Raw genomic sequence first — 18456 nt, forward strand, 5'->3', positions numbered from 1 at the left:
TCTGCCCAGAGCAGAGCGCAGCAGAGGGGCAGGATCCCCTCCCTCGAGCTGCTGCCCACGCTGCTGGGGATGAGCCCAGCACGTGGTTGGCTTCTGGGCTGTGAGCACACGTTGCCAACTCATGTCCAGCTTTTCATCCACCAGCACCGCCAAGTCCTTCTTCGCAGGGCTGCTCTGCATCCCTGCATCCCCAGCCTGTGCTGATGCCAGGGGTTGCCCTGACTCAGGTGCAGGAACTTGCCCTTGGCCTTGTTAAACTTCATGAGGTTCTTTGGGAAATCTTTGGGGAATGAGCAGGAGTTGTCACATGTCTCAATCCAGCTGCTTTTCCAAGGCAGGTCTTAATTCCCCCTTGCAATGGGAAGACTCCTGATTTTCTGAGAGCTAACAAGCTTGTGAGAGCTGATCACTTATTTTTAAAAATCTTTCGTACTTCAAGACAGTATGGAAATTCTCATACTTTGGGAATTCAATCTGCTTTCTGGAGCACTGGGGGAGAAAAAATGCATGAGAAGAATTGTCACTCTCTGGTAGGATTAGTTACCATTTTGATCATTTGGGTTTGCCTCAAAGCAGAGGTGACTGGCTTTTATGTTCATTAGTTCATCTTAATTTTGTGGTCCAAGTCTTCAGAGTCTTGGATGACATAAATGAATATAATGAAGTTGCTTCTGAAGTGTGTTCACAAGGCATAACATAAGCTAAGTATGAGAAACTTCAAGATTTGTTTCACTTTTGATGGGTCTCAAAGAATTTGAATCTAGTTTTTTCAGTTATCTCCCTGCCCTCTAACTCTGAAAACATGGTCGTGGGAGACATCTCTTTTTTTTTTTCCCATCAGGAAGCTTCCTTTAAGCAGGAAGACAACAAAAGGCACTTAGTGTTGCTCGTCAGTGACAAAAGGAGGATGTTAATGCCACAGATGCTTGACTATCAAAGCAACGGTAATTCTTCCAGGTACTGAAAATGGTAATTCTGTCTTCGGTTGTCCTGTTTTACAGCTCCTTTTCAGAATGTCTTGAAATGGTCACACCCAGAGACATGGAATGATGTGGAAAAAGGCTGGGGGGGATACAACTGCAGCATCCCAGGCCCTGGGGAAGACGTCATCATCTTACCTAGTAAGGAAGGAAAAGCGTTTAATTTCTGTACGGGTGCTGGGGTCTGTCTAAATTAGGATATGTATTTGTGTTGCATCCTTGGAACTAGTGTTCGTTCTAGTGTGTGCAGGACACCGCACTGAAATCTCAGCTACAGTACAGAAGTGTGATTTTTTGGAAGAGAATAATAATTCTTTTCGATTTACACAATTGTACCGTTTTCTATTTTATTTTCCCACTATCAGTGATGATCTCTCATTCCATTTTCCACGGATGCCTCCTAGACATTTTAGCCTCTGTCTCTATTATTTCAACCTCAGACTTGAGTTGTATTTAAATCCCAGCTCAGTTTACAACCTTACGGCATGAACAATCTTCTGAATTCCAGCAAATATATCAAGCAATGAAATCTGGAGGAAAGAACTTGCAATAACCATTTTATGTAATAGCTCTGATCAGGAATTTGGACTGGATGAGGTCCTGAGCTCCCTTTCAGACATAAGTTTTGTATGATCCTATGAATACTGTGTGGTATGTACCTGGCACACTCTAGGACCTGGCTTCTCCTCAGTTGTTTGAAACCAGGTAAGTCTCTCTACCTACCACAGCTCCATTTCTGGAAATGGGGATGACACTGTTCCATCTCTCTTCCCCTTTCAGCTCTTTTCAGCTTCTGAATTCTCTATGTAAGGAAGTTTCTGTTCCTTTCTGTTGGCATTTGGGTGTGGAGCCTCAGTCATGGTCCTGCGTCAATAAAAGTAATATGTACATGGATAGATATCTTCTGAAGTTAAATGAAGAAATATGTTCAACCTTCAACAAATGTTTAGTTTAATCTTTACATTTCTGGTAAATGAGAGAAAATGCTACCTTGTTTGAAATAATGCTCTTCCTCACTTTTTGGGGGTAACTTACATTGAACTCAGGAGTAGATAATTTTCATTTTCTGATTAGGTCTCTCTTTCCTGTCAAACACAAGCACAATGTGTGGGACTTTTTTTTCAGTTCTGCCTTCTAACTAGCTGCGATGCATAGACGTTGAGTGTTTGTAAGTTCAGAGGCCAGAGAAGGCACAGAAATGTCCCTCCAGGGGTTTGCTTATCTCCTGTAGGTCCTGTGTCCTCTGTGCATCTAAGGTAACAGTAAAGCACGTGTTTAGGCATGTAAATCTGCTCCTTGTCTTTACAGTTAGTAGAGGCTGGAAGGGATACTGGGCTAACCAATGTGGGTATCTAATGAGAATGTTCATCAGCAATGGTATTATGGTCCTACACTTGGGCCAGAACAACCCCTGCAATGTTACAGGCTTGGGGAAAAGTGCCTGGAAACTGTCTAGCAGTAAAGGGCCTGGGGGTGTTGGTCGACATCTAATTGAACATGACCCAGCAGTGTGCCCAGGTGGCCAAGAAGGCCAAGAGCATCCTGGCTTGTATCAGCAACAGTGTGGCCAGCAGGAGGAGGGAAGTGACTGTCCCCCTTTATTGGGCACTGATGAGACCACACCTTGAATACTATGTCCAGTTTTGGGCCTCTCACTTCAAGAAGGATGTTGAGGTGCTGAAGCAGGTTCAGAGAAGGGCAACAAAACTGGTGAAGGATTTGGAGAACTTATCTTATGAGGAGCAGCTGAGGGAACTGGGCTTGTTTAGTCTGGAGAAGAGGAGGCTCAGGGGAGGCCCTATTGCTCTCTACAACTACCTGAAAGGAAGTTGTAGTGAGGTGGTGGTCGGTCTCTTCTCCCATGTTACGAATGCAGGATGAGAGGAAATGGCCTTAAGTTGCGTCAGGTGAAATTTAGGTTGAATATCAGGAAAAATTTCTTTACACAGAGAGTCATTAAGCATTGGAACAGGTTGCCCAGTGAGGTGTGGAATCCCCTTTCCTGGAAGTGTTTAACAGACGTGTCGATGTGGTGCTGAGAGACATGGTTTAGGGACCCTGGCAGTGCAGGGTGAACAGTTGGACTCGATGATCTTAAAGGTCTCTTCCAACCAGGTGATTCTGTGAGATCTCCAGGGCTCAAGCACTTGCCTGTAAGAAGATACCTAGTATTGTTTGAAGCATTCCAGGACCATCCTGCCTAGGTGGTCACAGGTGTCCCCTAAGTCATCCTGTGTGATGTCTCGAATATCCAAGGGCGTTGTAGATAGTACTAAATGCCTAAATGAAATTACTGTGGTGGGAGCTTACACACGGAGCTCCCATCAGGCAGTTCAGTTCAGGTGCCACAAATTGAGGCTTGAACCTAATTTCTCCAACAACACCTGTCCAACAACACCTGAGATATGAACCTAATGCAACTAATGAACCTAATGCAACTAATGAACCTATGAACCTATGCAGCTAATATATGTCCTCTGAACAAAGACTTTGTGAAGGTCTGCATCTATTTCTATTGGCAGTATAACCAACACTAACATCCGCATAAAGGTGTTGCCAGCGGAAGGCTGTACTAGGACAGGGGGTTGTTTCTTAGTCTCCAAAGTCCAAATGCAGCACCCAAAATGCTGAACTTGCTTTCTCCTTCCAACTACTCCAGCTACACCACCAGTACTTCACGTTGAACATGTGCCTGCTTGCCCTTCAGAAACACAGAAAGTGCCCTGGCTGTCCTGTGCTCCTTGGTTCCTACCCCACTCTCACCTCTGTTATATCTGACCCCTGGTGCAGGCATTAAACAGTGGGGCATTTCCTGTGAGCTTTGCTATCTTTTGGATCCTCTTGCCATGGTTGGATTTTGCACACCAATGCTTGTTTTGTCCTTTATATCTCTTTGAGAACCAGGCCACAGAAAACACCAAATCATCTGTTTCAACTTCTTAAGTCTTATGTTATAACCAATTCACCAAAATCATCCCATGGTTGTCTAAAGACTAGATCATTTCAGTCTTCGAGATCATGCGTCAGATGCAGATATGAAGAAGCACAAAGGTGTCACTGGGAACCAAGGCCTGTGCACTCACAGTGAATTCATTGTGCAGAGTGTGATCTCACAGGAGATAAATCACAATTTATATAAATATATAAAATAATCAATGACCAGATTTGGTTAAGGATTTGGAGTTCTGTTATCTGGATTAGAAAAAGTGAGTGGAAGCTGGAGCTGAGGTTATGATGGTCCTTTGGTGTCTTGCAAACTCTCTTATGAATAAAACTTCTCTGTGCTTTCTGCAAAAGTGACGGTAATCGTCTCGGTAAAATAACTCATTTTAGGTGCCACATGAGGTATTGACCGTGGCCTTTGTCACATATCACAAGGCCCTTCGTGACTAAGCTGTGCCCTGAAGCACTGCACATTGCTGCCCACAGCCCAGCCCAACAGATCTACTTCTAGGACTGGAAACAATACTGCTGCATCAGCACGCTGGGATAACAGAACTAATGAGCTCTCCTGAGAGGCAAAGCTCATCACCTCAGGCGTGGCGCTCTGCAGCATGACTGCACAGCCTTTGGGGTCAGAGCTAACGTCTCACAAGTTGAGAACAGTGCTGGTTTGGTCAGCTTAACTGAGGGAAGTCTGCACTGTGCTGCGGGGTGAGGTATGCGTACTGGTGCCTGGCTGGGAGGCAGCAGGATGAGGGTTGGACTATTAGACACAATCTGTGTCTTACCATGGACAGGAGTGTTCTCTGTCTGTAGGAACTGAGGGGCCAGGACAATAATGATTGCCCCAAACCAGAACACAAGTTAGTGCCTGAGCAGCCGTATGAGACCCTGGGAGTTCCCATGTTCAGCTGCTTAGAGCAGAGTGCTCCACAGTGTACAATAAAACCGCCTCTGCTCTTCAGAGGAGGTTTACTGAACAGCAAAGCCACAACAAAATACTTACTTTTTGAAAAGGAAGGAGTGAAAACGCAGAGCCTGCAGGGACTGGTGGAGAGCCATACTCTGTCACTGTCTTCTTCCTATCAGTGATAAGAATCTCTTAGCTCCCATCACCAGAGAAGATACGTGTGTTTAGTTGACGTGCAGAAACTATTCTTCTCTCCAGTGTCTTTCTGGAATTCTCATTCAATTTTAGCCCAAGAACATGAGCAGTCATGAGCTCAAGTTGTCTGTCACCCAATCTCTTTTGAGAGAGAACTGCTCTGTTACATGCCTGCCTTTCCTGATCATCCTCCCTCTACTTTCTTTTTAGTCTTCCTCTTCATTTTTGCTGGCTTGGAGGTGTTGAAACACTTACTGGCAGTGGGAGTCCACAAAGTACAAGGTGTTATATGGGAGTCATGGTCATCATTGGTGTGATAAGGACACTGGATCTGTTGCTCAAATGAAAACACCTAAAATGTAGTTAGGCAAGATGGATTTTCTGTCCGTTTGTCATACTTTGCTTTGCTGCCACAAATGTGTATGCTTCCACTTGCAAGAAAGTCAACCCCTTGCTCGGATGCAAAATCTAATATGAAATTGTCAATATTTAAGTTTATGTTTAGTTGTAGCATTTTATGGAGGTTTCCCTTCCCATTTCCACTGGCTTGTGCATCTCCTGCTATACTCAGAATGACTCCAGGTGGCCACAGAAGAGAGAGAGTTTGTTCTAATGAGAACAAGTATTCTATGAAATGCTCAGACTTTGTGCTGCTGTACACACCAAAGTAAGTTTTTTGTGATTTGCTCCTGGAAAGATGCAGCTGCATGTCCCTCTTCATCATCTCTTAGTTACTGGGAGCCATCCACAATGGTGTTCAGATTGAAAGCCAAGCCGTGGGCCTACTTCTGGTATGCTGTGCATTACTGGGTAAAGTCCTTTCAGCCCCCAAAGAAGAGCTTCAGAGACTTACAAAAACAAATAATAGAAGCTTAGTGTCATTCCCAGTGTGAAGGAGTGTTGAGAAAGGCTTTGGTCACGGCCTGACACTGTTGAAATCTCTGAACAAATGTGGTTTCCCAGAGTTCACTGAAGCGCTGTGGCACTCCCTAAACTTAGCTAATGAAGGCTTCAACTTTCTTACTTAACAAAATAAGCAAAATTACGTAACTAGGACTGCCTCATGAGCTGTACTCAGGAAAGTTTGAAAAGCTAAAAAATACCTCTTTTAGCAATATGTTCATATTAAAAACATGTTTTTGTGTCACCGCTTGGTGCCTGCTTGACATGAAGAAGGTGCTTTTTTGGAGGGCTTGGAAATTGAGGTTGTGTATTCCATTTTTTTGCCCTGTTTTGAAAGCATTGATGAGGCTTCAGGAGTCCGTAGGCTTCTACGTACCAGGGTGAATTTCACTTGCAACAGAGGTGGGTTGCTCACGTTAAAGTGACTTCTAGTCTTGGTGTGCTACAAGTCCCCTCAGTGTCTGGCTCCTTAGCAGATAGAGGTCTTTTCCAGCCCCAGCTGGAAATTTTTAGCTTAGTCTGCAGCAACTTGTGCTGTTATCTCTGGAGGTTCATCCTCCAGACCCACAGCCATCCCACAGGGACGTCTCACATGCACCAGGCTTCAGCAGTGACACCACCTTGAAAAACAAGCTGGATGAGTTTAGTCATGCCATTCTGGCAGCCAGCAGTGGCATTAGCTTCCCAAACCCTCGGATTTTCAGGGCTTTGGTTTATAGTTTTCAGTATGACACGCTCCTGATGCAGCGTGCTCTGAGTGGAAGGAGAACGTTATAATTCCAGGCAATGGAATGCTGTTTTGAAGAGTATTGATATGATATCATGTAGCCTCTGGCAATTTCTCTCTTCTTTTTTTCCCCTCATTTTTCCAGTGGCGGAATTCACTCTGTTATTCATTTTCTGATTTTGATTTTCTTTGAACTTCTTCTGTTTGAAGAGATGAATGCTGGAGTACTGTATCTCATATAATAGCTCTTCTGTTGTGCCTGATTTCCATTCAATGGCATGCCATGGCGTTTTATACAGCGATGCGGTTGATCAAAGGCATTTTGTGTCATTGCTGGAGTCATTAGCGACTTCTCAGTGTTGTACATCTGAACATTAAGACTGTGGCATACCTGTGAGCTTTTGTCTGGAGAAAGCTTACGTATAATGAAACGTAGCCCTGTTTTCAGGCTCAAACCATGGGTTGCTGAAAATGGTTGCTTGCTACTATGTGAATGTCTTCATGGAAGAAACATAGCTCTGATTTGTCTTTCTCTGAAGATAAATCCTATGTGACCTAAAGTTTATGATTTTAACTGCTTAGTCATCATCTCCCTCTACTACATAATTGAGTGTATTCTGAAGGACGGTGTAAGAAAGGTATCTTTAAATCTGTCTGCTTTTCTCCTCAAGTGTGAAAGAACTATTTTTTCCTCAGACAACTGTTCTGTTGTTTCTACAGAGAAACATTTCACCCTCAGAGGACTTCACACCCCAAGCATCGCAGCTCAGATTGTTGTTCTTTTAAACTGAGGAAAGTATAGGTTTGCAGAGATATCCCTGAATGGAGGAATTTCTCACTCCTGTGTTTCAAGACTCACATACATGATGCTACAGTTACAGAGCAGTCAGCATTTCCTTTATAAAACCTTTTTTTTGGAACACGTGCAAGTCAGCAAAAATATCTGTTCTAGGCTGCAACTTGTCATATAAGCAGTATGCCTAGGAGCACTTCTTTTCCTTGTAAAAATGCTTTAGTCAGTGTTTGATGAACATACTTACGGCCTTTGTCAACTGCAGCTTTTTGCCATATTCTTGAGCTGTGATTTCACAAACTACATTCCCCTTGTGTCTGAGAGATATAATTTTAACAACATCTTCCCCCTCATTCTCCTCTGTTTCATATCCTCACATACTGTGCCTTCACTTCTCAGCTCTGCGGGGCATAGGACTATACCTGTCCTGTCAAGAAATTATAGGCAGGAGTTTCTTCATGCCCGTAAAAATGAATCAAGTACTAAGAGTATCAGATTTAGGGGAAAAAAAAAAAAAAGATTGCCCTTATTGCATCTGAATGCTGTGGAAATGTGGATTTTCTTCAGGGAATTTCTTTTGAGATGAGGTGTTCAGAGTAACCATGGGTTGCTGCAGTACCTGATGTAGTAGTTGAGAACAGAACTCCTGAGCTTTCAGTGTGTCTCTTGCTGATGTCTAGAGAGAAAGAAGAAAAAAAAAAGGGGGGGAAGGAAGCAGTGGAATGATTGAGTTACGGGAAAAAAGTAAGGATGTGAAGAGGCAAACAAAACTACAAGCAGACCCAGGAACCTGGACCATGCAGAAGTTTCCTATTCCTTGAAGCTTTGAAACTTCAGGGCTCCAAACCCAGAGTCCAAAACTAGGAAATGCTGTGATTAAGGGCAGCCTGTTAGTATTTTTTTCAATATGCTTCTGAGTGTACTTTCTGTAGATTCTGCTGTTTCCTGCAAACAGGGCTTGGAAAAATTCTTTAACCTTTGTGCTAGCTGGTTTGAGTCAGCCTCTAATTGCAGGTTTTGGGGAGAGGACATTCCCTGTGCTACTTATTGCATGGTTGTTTGTGTCTTCACCCAAAGCACTTGCTAACGGCTACAGGCAGAAGCAAAACTGTGAGGCAGCTGATCCACTTCTCAAAACACTTCAGCACTCTTCCTATGTTCCACACCAAAACTGTTCTAGGTGGCCCATTCTTACTGGTTTTTGTCCAAAGCCCTTGAAAAATACATGTGTTCCTCAGTCTCTCCTGTTTTGTATATCTGTGCCCTGCAATAAATGCACATGAGATCAATGAAAGTCACAACGAATCTCTAGGTAGGATTTGGCAGCTGCCATCATGTCGAAGATTCTTACTTTGTGCAAGCTATTCCTGTGACAGTCACAATTATATCATCTCGTGGAACCCTTTGTTAAGAAATATCTTGCTTTTCCTTCTTCCAGGGACATCCACTGACTCAGAGGTGCACCATACCTGGAAACTGTCACTCTTGCCAATAATGGAAGGAGATGGAAACAACAATTTAAGGGCCTGAGCTGTTTTCCTGTGCAATCAACTGAAAAGCTCCTAGTGACATCACAGAGTATTAGATGGGCCCTGAGGGTGGAATTCACCTCTGTGTTGTTGGCTGCCTCTAAATGATACACCATTTACATCCTTCTGCATGTCTTACTTGGAAAGCTGAAGTGACATTTAGGAGATTCACAGGCTGTAGGCTTGCAGCTCCAGGAGGCAGCAGTGATGCTGTCATTGTGCTCAATCAATTCTGTTCTGCAACATAGAACTATGCTCCTTGTTTTGTCCTTAAGGATCTGAGGGAATGGTTCTCCTGGTCACAGTTAACTAATTTATTAGTAGGGAATGAGTAGTTCCCTCGCTGAAATGAAGAAGTCTGGCTTCCTGCAGGTTGTGTTGAAGTAAGCAAATCTCTCCTCTCAGTTGGCGAGGAACAAGTGGGCTTTTATACATAAAACCCGAGACAGAAAAAGCAAACTGCAGAGAGGGAAAAGCAGTGACAGGGTGTTGTCAGAGGTAGGTTATGGCATGCGGCTTCAGCTTGGCACCCTGACCACTGCTGTTAACAAGGACTTGCAGGTTCTTTGAGCCATGAAGCACCTATTTGATACCGTTGGATTTTTTCACTTCTGTCAATCTTGTTCTCTTCATGCCATGTGGGAAAAATGCTGTCTGGCCACAGCTTAACTCAGTCCTGGTTCATTGCGTTGGGTGATCAAGACTTAACTTTCACAAACAGATCCAGACTCACCTAGTGAGACTAACATGCCTCTGGCTGGCTGTCCTTCACATGCATTCTTAGAGTTTCAAGCCACTTTTGATGAGACATATACATGCAACAGTAGCATTGTAAATATGATGTAGTTATTAATTTTTCAGATTACAGCCACACCGTGGAACCTCCGCTGTAGGTGAAGCTCTGGTTGTGGATGCTGCACAAACACACAAGCCCTACTCCAGTAGTTCTAAGCAAAACCAATCTAAATAAAGCAAAACTCAAGCAAAGATAACATTTTTCATCTCCATGCTGCACTTTTCGGCAAGTAGTGTTGGTAGGCTGCCGTTATTCTAAACAACCCTCTGCTTTGTTTCACAGATCGAACCATCCTGGTGGATATGACTCTTCCCCCTCTGAGAGGTCTTTACATCCTGGGAACCCTCGAGTTCCCCAGCAACTCCAGCAATGTCCTGAGCGCAGCCTGTGTTGTGGTGGTGGGGGGTGTGCTGAAAGTGGGTAAGTGAGCAACCTGTCTTCTGTATGTCTGGGATTTATTTCTGCTCTTAATGGATAAAGTGGGAAGGAAGACTCCACAGTGTTAGGATAAACATGCTGCCCACCCTAATGTCCCTCAGTTATCTGGTTATCTGCAAAGTAGACACCCAGAATCCATGTTAAGTACAATTATTGTCCATTGGAGCTAATTACCTGTTCATTTATCAGCAACATATTATAACTAATACTGTCTTCACCCTGCCAAAGCTAATGGTAATACTCCTGATTTCATCCCGGCTCAGATTTTAACTGATACATGTAAAAGTCCTCCCTGCTTCATGTGAGGTTGCTTTAGGAGACAGTCATTCCTCAGGGCAGGATCTTCCTTAGTGTTCAGGCAGTGCCTGGTATTAGTAAGATTAGTGAGTATTAGTAAGACACTTTCGAAGTAACACAAAAGTATTTAAAGCCAACATAAACAGAGTCATGCTGAATCCCCAGAGCGCCTGGAAATCCTGCTGTGGCATAAAACTGGCACAGCTGGATTCGACACATTTGTTCCTCTTACCCCTCCGTACAGGTGAGAACCAGAACCAGGGAGGTACCACCTTGCCCCTGCTTTGAGTGGTTTCAGAGCCCCCAATGTCACAGGGGCTTTCCACGTTATTTGCAATGGCCAGGATGGGTATTTTTTCCACAGAGAAGTAATCACTCACATAATTCCCTTCAAATATCAAGGCTTTTAAAGCCAGGCATTTTATTTACTTACAGGAATCCTCAGGACGCTGGGATCACATTGTTGATCGCTGCTTGACCTTTCTCAAGATTGGTTTCATGCACTTTAAAAAGAGAATTTGTTTGTGTAATCACCTCCTGAGGAAGTCTGCTCCAATATTTGTTTGTGGTTAATCTCAAGGGACTGTTTAGTTAATACAGTACTGGCCAAAAGAGTTGTTTCACTGTCTTGTGTTTTTCTTTGGAAAAAGAGGTTTGAAGCCTAATCTGGGAGGTTAATATATATATATACACACTTAAAAGAGTCTCAGTCATTTCTTACTTGCACCCTTTTGTAGTTTAAATATGGTTTCTTATTGGTTTTAAGAAAAAGCATGTGTTCACTGCTGAAACCACTTATTAAAAAAACATTGAGGCATTAGCTGCACAAACTCCCCTCCAGCACATCTGGGAGTAGTAATGATATTAAAGCCAAACAGGTATTTGCAGCTGTTGAATAGCAGTCCAGCATCTTCTGGAGCGCAGTCCTTGCCCTTGTTTCAGCTGAGAGATGATAGGTGGGTAGAGACTCTGAAAGTTTCCCTCATCTTACACTGATTTCTCTGCTTGCCTCTCAAACTGGGAGTGAATGATTTTTTTTCTCCTTCCTCTTTCTCTTCCCATGTGTTTGAGGCCTAAAGGTAACTTCTTGGAGCCCATCTGTCCAATCCTGACTGTTCCATGCCTGAAGGAAGGTTTTGAAGCCCATCTGTCCAATTCTACCACACCCTAAAGAAATCCTGACACAAAATAGATAATGAGACAGTTTAGTAAACAGATTTAATAGATACGGACATCAGTGTGCAACATTGCCTGAGCAGGATCTGAGGTTGACATCATGTGAGCCAAATCCCCAGGTCCTCCCTGTTGTGTAAGTTCTCCATGCCCTGGTTCCAGACTAGCAGTCTTTGGCCACATGCCATTGCTCCTAATTCGGTGGCCTGGGCCAAAGACTTTCTGGTAGCGCCTGAGTATTTTCTTTTCTTCAACTGCTAGAGAACAATCACCAGTCCTAGAAACAAATCTTACTTGAGCTTTGGTGTCCTTCAGAGCACTTTGCATAGTATCTGTAGGGGAAAAAACAAAGTCATATGGTTGAAATAAGTCTGTAACTGTATATGGGAATGGAACAGAGTGATTATGAGAAACAAAGGGGAAAAAAATCAGTGTAAAATTGGAGTTTCTGAAACATCATCAATAACCTAATTAATTTTATTGAAACAATAATTTACAGGGAAACTGGGATGAGAAAATACGGTGATAGTTGGGAGATCAGAATTCTTGGCACACCTTTGATCCTGCAGGGTCTGCCATCCTTTTCCTCTTCAATGTATGTTCACAATCCACTCTGATTTATGATCAACAGAATCACTGGGAGATGTGAGATGATTAAAGATTTGCAAAGGATTGCAAAACCTCTGCCAGAACCCTTGGATGACCCAGAATTAAAATGTTTGTGTCTATCCCCAGAGTAATTTCTCTGGGTGCTTCAAGCTCCTCAGTGTTGTTGGGCCCATGGGGACTTTGTGATTACTCCTCCTCTGGTAGTTTAGCTCCCAGATAAGGAGCTTCTCTTTTCCATTTAAACCTTTCAGTCTTTTCTTTGATAGCGATATTTGCAATAGCATTTTAGAAACACCATTTCTTTCTATCTCCCTGTGTTGCAATGCTGTAAAAAAAAAAAAAAGCTTTTTTTTTCCACCCAGTTTATAGAAGGAGTGTTTGAGGTTGGGAGGGATTAAGCGATTTGCTCAGTAACATTAGCACACCTGTGGCAGAACAAGAAAAGAAATGTTGAGCTCAACATCTCAGAGGTTTTTTCCGGTTCTCAGCTAGGATGCTTTCATTCATTTTAACCCACAAGTCAGTATCAAAACACAGATGATACGTGCATAAAGCGCCCCGTTCCACTGCGGAACAAAGCCCTCAGCTCCTGACAAGGCTGGAGAAAACGCTGAAGTTTGTTTTGCACAAACTGATATGTTGGACTCACCCTGAGCTGCACTTTGCTGGCAGGCTGCTTTTGCTTTTGATAGAAGAACTCACCAAGCAAATGATCCAGATAGGATTTCTCTTTTTAGTCTCAACTTGTCACACCCTTTTTTTTGCATATCTCATGGTGGCTGCTTGTCAATCACATCACTCATTTGAGGTGAGAAGCCTAGGGTCATCATTAGCTCATGGCTTGATTATCTGGAGATGAAACCCCAGACATACCTGATGCCTCTTATCTTGCTTGTGGTAAGAGCTCTAATACATTGTCTCCCTTTCTTTTCGGTGCTAGCAAGAACCCTCATACTGACTTCCCAAAGGGTAACTCAATGTACGTCATGAAATGGCCGTGTGTTGATGATGCTTACTGCGCAGCCTTATAATGACAGTTAGGGCACAGGAGAGTTTCACCAATTCACTATCTTTTTGAACTCCTCCAGCACTTCTACTGTGTGGGTCCCATCCTGTTCAGCTGTGAGCTGAGTCCCATCTTGCAGTCACATAACATCCCTGCACAGCTATTCAACTTGTATGAAGAGGGAGTAGTGTTGTTCTACTGAGAAAAATTTTTCATCCTTGATCACAGAAAAAGTAGTTTGAAAAGTTTGTTGCACTTTCTGCATGCCCTTCAGTTAATCTTTTAGCCTCTGTCTGTTTGTTTTTACCTTTTCCAAACTACTTGGTTTCTTTTAACTGATTGTAGCATCTAGGGATTCCGTTTGCATGTTTATGTTTAAGACATCTAAATTTAGGCATAATGTGGACATCGGCATGAGTTCTAGTCAATAAAGTCATTGGAGCCGCCTGTGGGACAGGCTGCTAAAGGTAACTAGAGTAAATTCCAGTCTGTGCTGTATTGTCTCACCTTTGTTAGCTCAGACTGGTAAAAACAGGAATATCTGCATTAAGAAACCTCAGTGTAGGTTTATGAATCTCCCTGGAAACATGGTTCAGTTTCCTAGCTATAAGGATTTTCTGTCACTTGGGGCACTCTCAACTGGACACCCCCCTGGCCTCCAGTTTCTGCTTAAAAAGCCACTGTTCTATCATTGATTCTCATCTTCTATATGCCAACCTCACACAGTGGATTTGGAGAGCTCTAGGACTCTCAGATGGCATTAGACTTCTGTATTTAGGCAGCTGAATCCCATCCTACATGTCTCACTTCTTATTCCATGGACATCCATCTCAATTTTGGCTGCGAGTTCTTACTCCGCAGCTGTCTGCCTTGCATGTCTTCTGTTTATTTGGCAGCTCCACCTATAAGAGGTAACCCATGTGACGTCTTCTACAGGCTGCTTTTACAGGTTCCTTTGCAAAGTGCAGTCTGAACACCTGAAGGAACAGCTCAGGAAGGAGAACCAACGCTAGGTGACTATCCAGCTGTATACTGACCATGAACAAAAACTCTTCAGGCTTTCTGGGGACAGTATACCGGTTTTCAAAATCGCTGCATAGCTAAAGTCCAAGAAGTTTTTGATTCAGAAAACATAGAGCTGATATTGGAGATGGTCACAGCAAGATACTTAGCAGTCTTTTTGCCAGTGGAAGGGAGGGGATCTTATCTCAGAGATTGCCTTGCTCTTATATTCAACAGCTGCTGCAGAGTGTTATGCTGGAAAGAAAAGCAAGGCTAGAAGGGAGGAAACACCCACTACTCTAGGAAAGAATTGAATGGGTTTTGCCATGGAAAAAGAAAACAACGCACACACACACACATAAAAACTGTCAGGAGGAACATCTGGAATAAAACTGAGACATGAAAACAATGGAAAATGCTTTTGAAATTCAACAGCAAACTAGATCCAGACTGCAGTCCAGAATACGTGAAAAACTGGATAGAAAAACCACATCTCTCTCTCTGTTCTCCCTTTTATTTGTCCCCCTATTTTCACATATTAGGCTTTTATCCTCTCCAGAAGTTAGACCTGTGGAAGGGTTATGAACCAGCTGCACCATTGCACTAACAGATCCACAGTGTAATCCAGGCAGTTCACACTTCTTCAGGAAAGTCTGTAATCAGCAGTGACTTTATTAGCAGCATACATTGTTTCTTATACATAGGGTTATCATATGTGGGTTTTGGTTTCTTTTTTTTCAGTGTGTAGTGCATGCCTGGTGATGCCTGCACTCCCTAAAAGAACATCAGCTCTAGATACACCTTGTAGAAGGTCACACATGTGCAGTGAGGCCATTTGATGTGACATCTATCATCAGACAGACAGGGAAGATGCAAAATGACTGGGCAGTGCCTGTGCAGAAAGTCCAGCTCATAGGAGGTTGCACCAACAGATTGACCTGTGTCTGCACTGAAGAAATACCTGAGATATCCAGAGCGGACAAAACACTGCTCAGGAGCACTGCTCGGGCTGGCAGATATGTGCCACATCTGGACAGATGAGTAAACCCTTCAAATTCCAGATAAACCTTCCAGCTGGAAGAACTGTGTGTTTGAGGAAGCTCTGCCTATTTTATGTGTGTGCTGTCTTCAGTCCCTCCAGACCTTTTCGGCACATCTCACCAGACAATTCCGCCAACTTCTGGCTGCACTTCTCTTTTTTACGTTTCTCTGCCCTGCTGTGCCTCATTATCTCACCTTATGATAGACAAGGTTGCTCATTAAACTAGTAAGTTGTAGAAGGACTATAGAGTGGGATCCATTTCTGCACATCTGTTGTGCAGGATGGGCAGTTTGATCGTTTGTTGTGATCTAGTGTAGGACTGGTTCACTGCAATAAAGTGGGGCAAGCAACCTGAAGTTCTCATATCCAAAATTCAAAGGCAGACACCTAAAGCCCAGATCCTTCACCTGCGTGCTGCAGAGAATATGATTCCAGGTTTATGGCAACTTGTTAGTTTTAACAAAAACTAGTTATTATCAGAGCTGTAATTTCATATGCCATTTGCTTTGCAAGGGCATGAGACTGGTCCAGTCCCAGTGATGCGTGTGTATTAACTATTCTGGATTTCCCAGTGAGTAAGCAGAGGTAACTGCTGTTTCCATATCTTCATTTTCATAAGCCATTCTGTTGGCCTGTATTTAGACTAAGCCAAAGTTCATATCTCAGACCTTCCTTAGCTTTTCCCTTTGCTTTCCTTTGTTCTCCACCCTTTCACAAAAAGAGCATTACCTTTTCAATACCTTTGTTCCTAATTCTTCAATTCCAAGTTATTGCTGACTTTGATGGCCCACGTCTTTAATTTTTTTTTCCCATTTGTGTTGGCTTATCTTCACACTACTTCAGGTCACTGATAAAATGTTGCATACCACGGGGCTTGCAAGACCAGACGCGTTTGAGTCAATGCCCCCATTCTGGTTAATCATCCTGTAAATTAATGTGTGCCATGTTCATATTGTACCAGTGTAGTTTGTTAATCAGAAAGTTTTGTGCTACTAAGTCAAGTGCCTTGGAGAAGCCAATTATATTATATCAAAGCTATTACCTATATCAACTAAACCTGTAATCTCATTAGAAGATGATAACGAGGAAGTTTCACAGGACTTTTTTTCTGTAAAACCAGGTTGATTGGCATTAATTATATCATCCACTTTTAATGATTTATTAATTGTGTTCAGAGTTGGACATTACATTTTTATTTATTTTTCCCATAGAATCAGTGTCAAGTTGACAGGCCTGTAATTACCTGGGGCTCTTTCTTTTATCTTTGCTTGAAATATTGGCGCGGTATTAGCTTTCTTCAAGTGCTCTGAGACATGGTGAGGGATCCCAAACGCACTGAAAAGTCCACCTTAATAGGTGGATGAGTTTCTGGGCCAACTCTTCTGCAGCACTTGCATTCAAGATCCTGAAATCTGTTGATTTAAAAGCACAGAACTATTATTGGTAATAAGCAAGAATTATGATTAATTTTGTTGTAAATATAGTTAAAATAAGTCTTATTTTTCTGTTCATAGATACCTCCTGTGTTCTTTTGTGTCCTACACCATTTACAGTTTACAGCTACTGAAGCATTTCTGTGAACATTATCTTCCATTGTTTGATTTCTTTTCAAAGGATTTAATATCATGATGAGCTATTATGAATACTTTTATTATAACTTAAGTTTTTCTCACTTTGATTATATTTTTGTTTCGTGTGTATGTTTTTTATTTAACGAGGGGGACATTCCTTTAACCTATTGTAATGCTTTTTAGGATTAAAAATGACAAATTTTAGCTAAATGTAGATGCTATTCTTCAAAAGGAAACATAACTTCCAATTCAAGCCTTTAGAATTCACATTTCCAAGCGCTCATCTGTGATTGTTAAGCCTGGAAGCCTACTTAAAAATGGCTTTAAAATTGAGCTGAGAATTGGACATAGCACGTAGGTATTTTTAACTGCCTTAAATAGAAGAAATACTAAATGCTTTGTAACTAGGAGTAAAATAGTAAACCCTGTAGTAACAACAACATTAATTCAGAGTGATAATTAATAATAATGCCCCATTTTAAGGGGACATTGTCATAATTAGGAAATTATAATTAAGAATAGCATTTTAAGATCAATATAAAGGTCTCCCAGCATTTTTTGTTGAATCTCTCTTTGATCTTCAGTGTATACCAAGGGGTAAAGTTGACCTGAGGATTAGGAAACGGATGTTCAGATTGAGTATTTTAGATCGCAGCTTGGTTTGAGGATGAAGCAGGAAAGCAATCACTGCATACAAATATAGAAACAATTGTCTACCTAACTCTTTGCTTCTCTGGGTGGGTAATTTTCTAACCTAGTGCATCAATGGTGAAAGTGTTTATCACTCGGTTTGGTATGTGAAAGCAGTGTTTTGTTACAGCCCGATTCCTGCTTTTCTTTTGTTCGAACTACAGTTATGGGAGTTTAAACGAGGAAGTCAAAGATGGTTGGGGTGGATGATGGATACCATAAGACTGAATTCCCTCCATGTCCCCGAAGAAGATAGGAGCTCTCCGGTGTGAGATACATTAGACCAGAAGCATGCAAGCCTTGTACTGTTTGTCTTTTACACATTTATAAGCTGCACAGAGAATTTAAATAGCCACAGAAATCAGTCAGACACTGGTGGGGAACAATGAGTTTATTTATTGATTCACTTAATTAAAAAATGCTCTTAAAGAGGAATGTTTCTTTAGGATACAAAACCAGCTCTCTTTTCCAAAGTAGTAATTTTTAAATATTAAAAGAACATGACAGGCCAGCTAATTTCGTACAGATATGTATATATTTTTTAGTTCTACATCTGCTGCAGTTTTCTGTTGCATAATTGATTTAATCTCTAATTTTAAAGGAACGCTGAACTCTTTTACTGGACTCCGCATATATTTCTCCAGGGCAAAAACTGTCCTACTTTTTCCTCCTTAGTATCTGTTTAGTGCTGGGCCATTTTCTTCTCGAATTGTAAACTACCCTTGGTGAAATAAATGAAGTCACAGTTGGAATACAGTTTACTGAACAGACTTATCACCACGAGATAAGAGCACCGTCGCACACGCCAAAACTTCTTGGGCATTTTCTTTTCCCCCACTCTTTTTCCCCACT

General features: G+C 42.3%; 1 protein-coding gene across 1 annotated transcript in view; it reads left to right on the plus strand.

Annotated features, from left to right (window-relative positions):
• LOC104492248 (fibrocystin-like) overlaps positions 1-18456 on the plus strand; it is a gene marked incomplete at both ends in the record, with an annotated part of 74138 nt that overhangs the window by 42507 nt on the left and 13175 nt on the right. Inside the window, 2 exons of the mRNA XM_010134809.1 lie at positions 1002-1121; positions 10059-10196. Of these exons, the coding sequence (XP_010133111.1) occupies positions 1002-1121; positions 10059-10196 (258 nt within the window). The remainder of the gene's footprint in view (positions 1-1001; positions 1122-10058; positions 10197-18456) is intronic.

This window comes from Buceros rhinoceros, unplaced genomic scaffold, assembly GCF_000710305.1.
Source record: "Buceros rhinoceros silvestris isolate BGI_N320 unplaced genomic scaffold, ASM71030v1 scaffold5710, whole genome shotgun sequence".
Taxonomy (NCBI): domain Eukaryota; kingdom Metazoa; phylum Chordata; class Aves; order Bucerotiformes; family Bucerotidae; genus Buceros; species Buceros rhinoceros.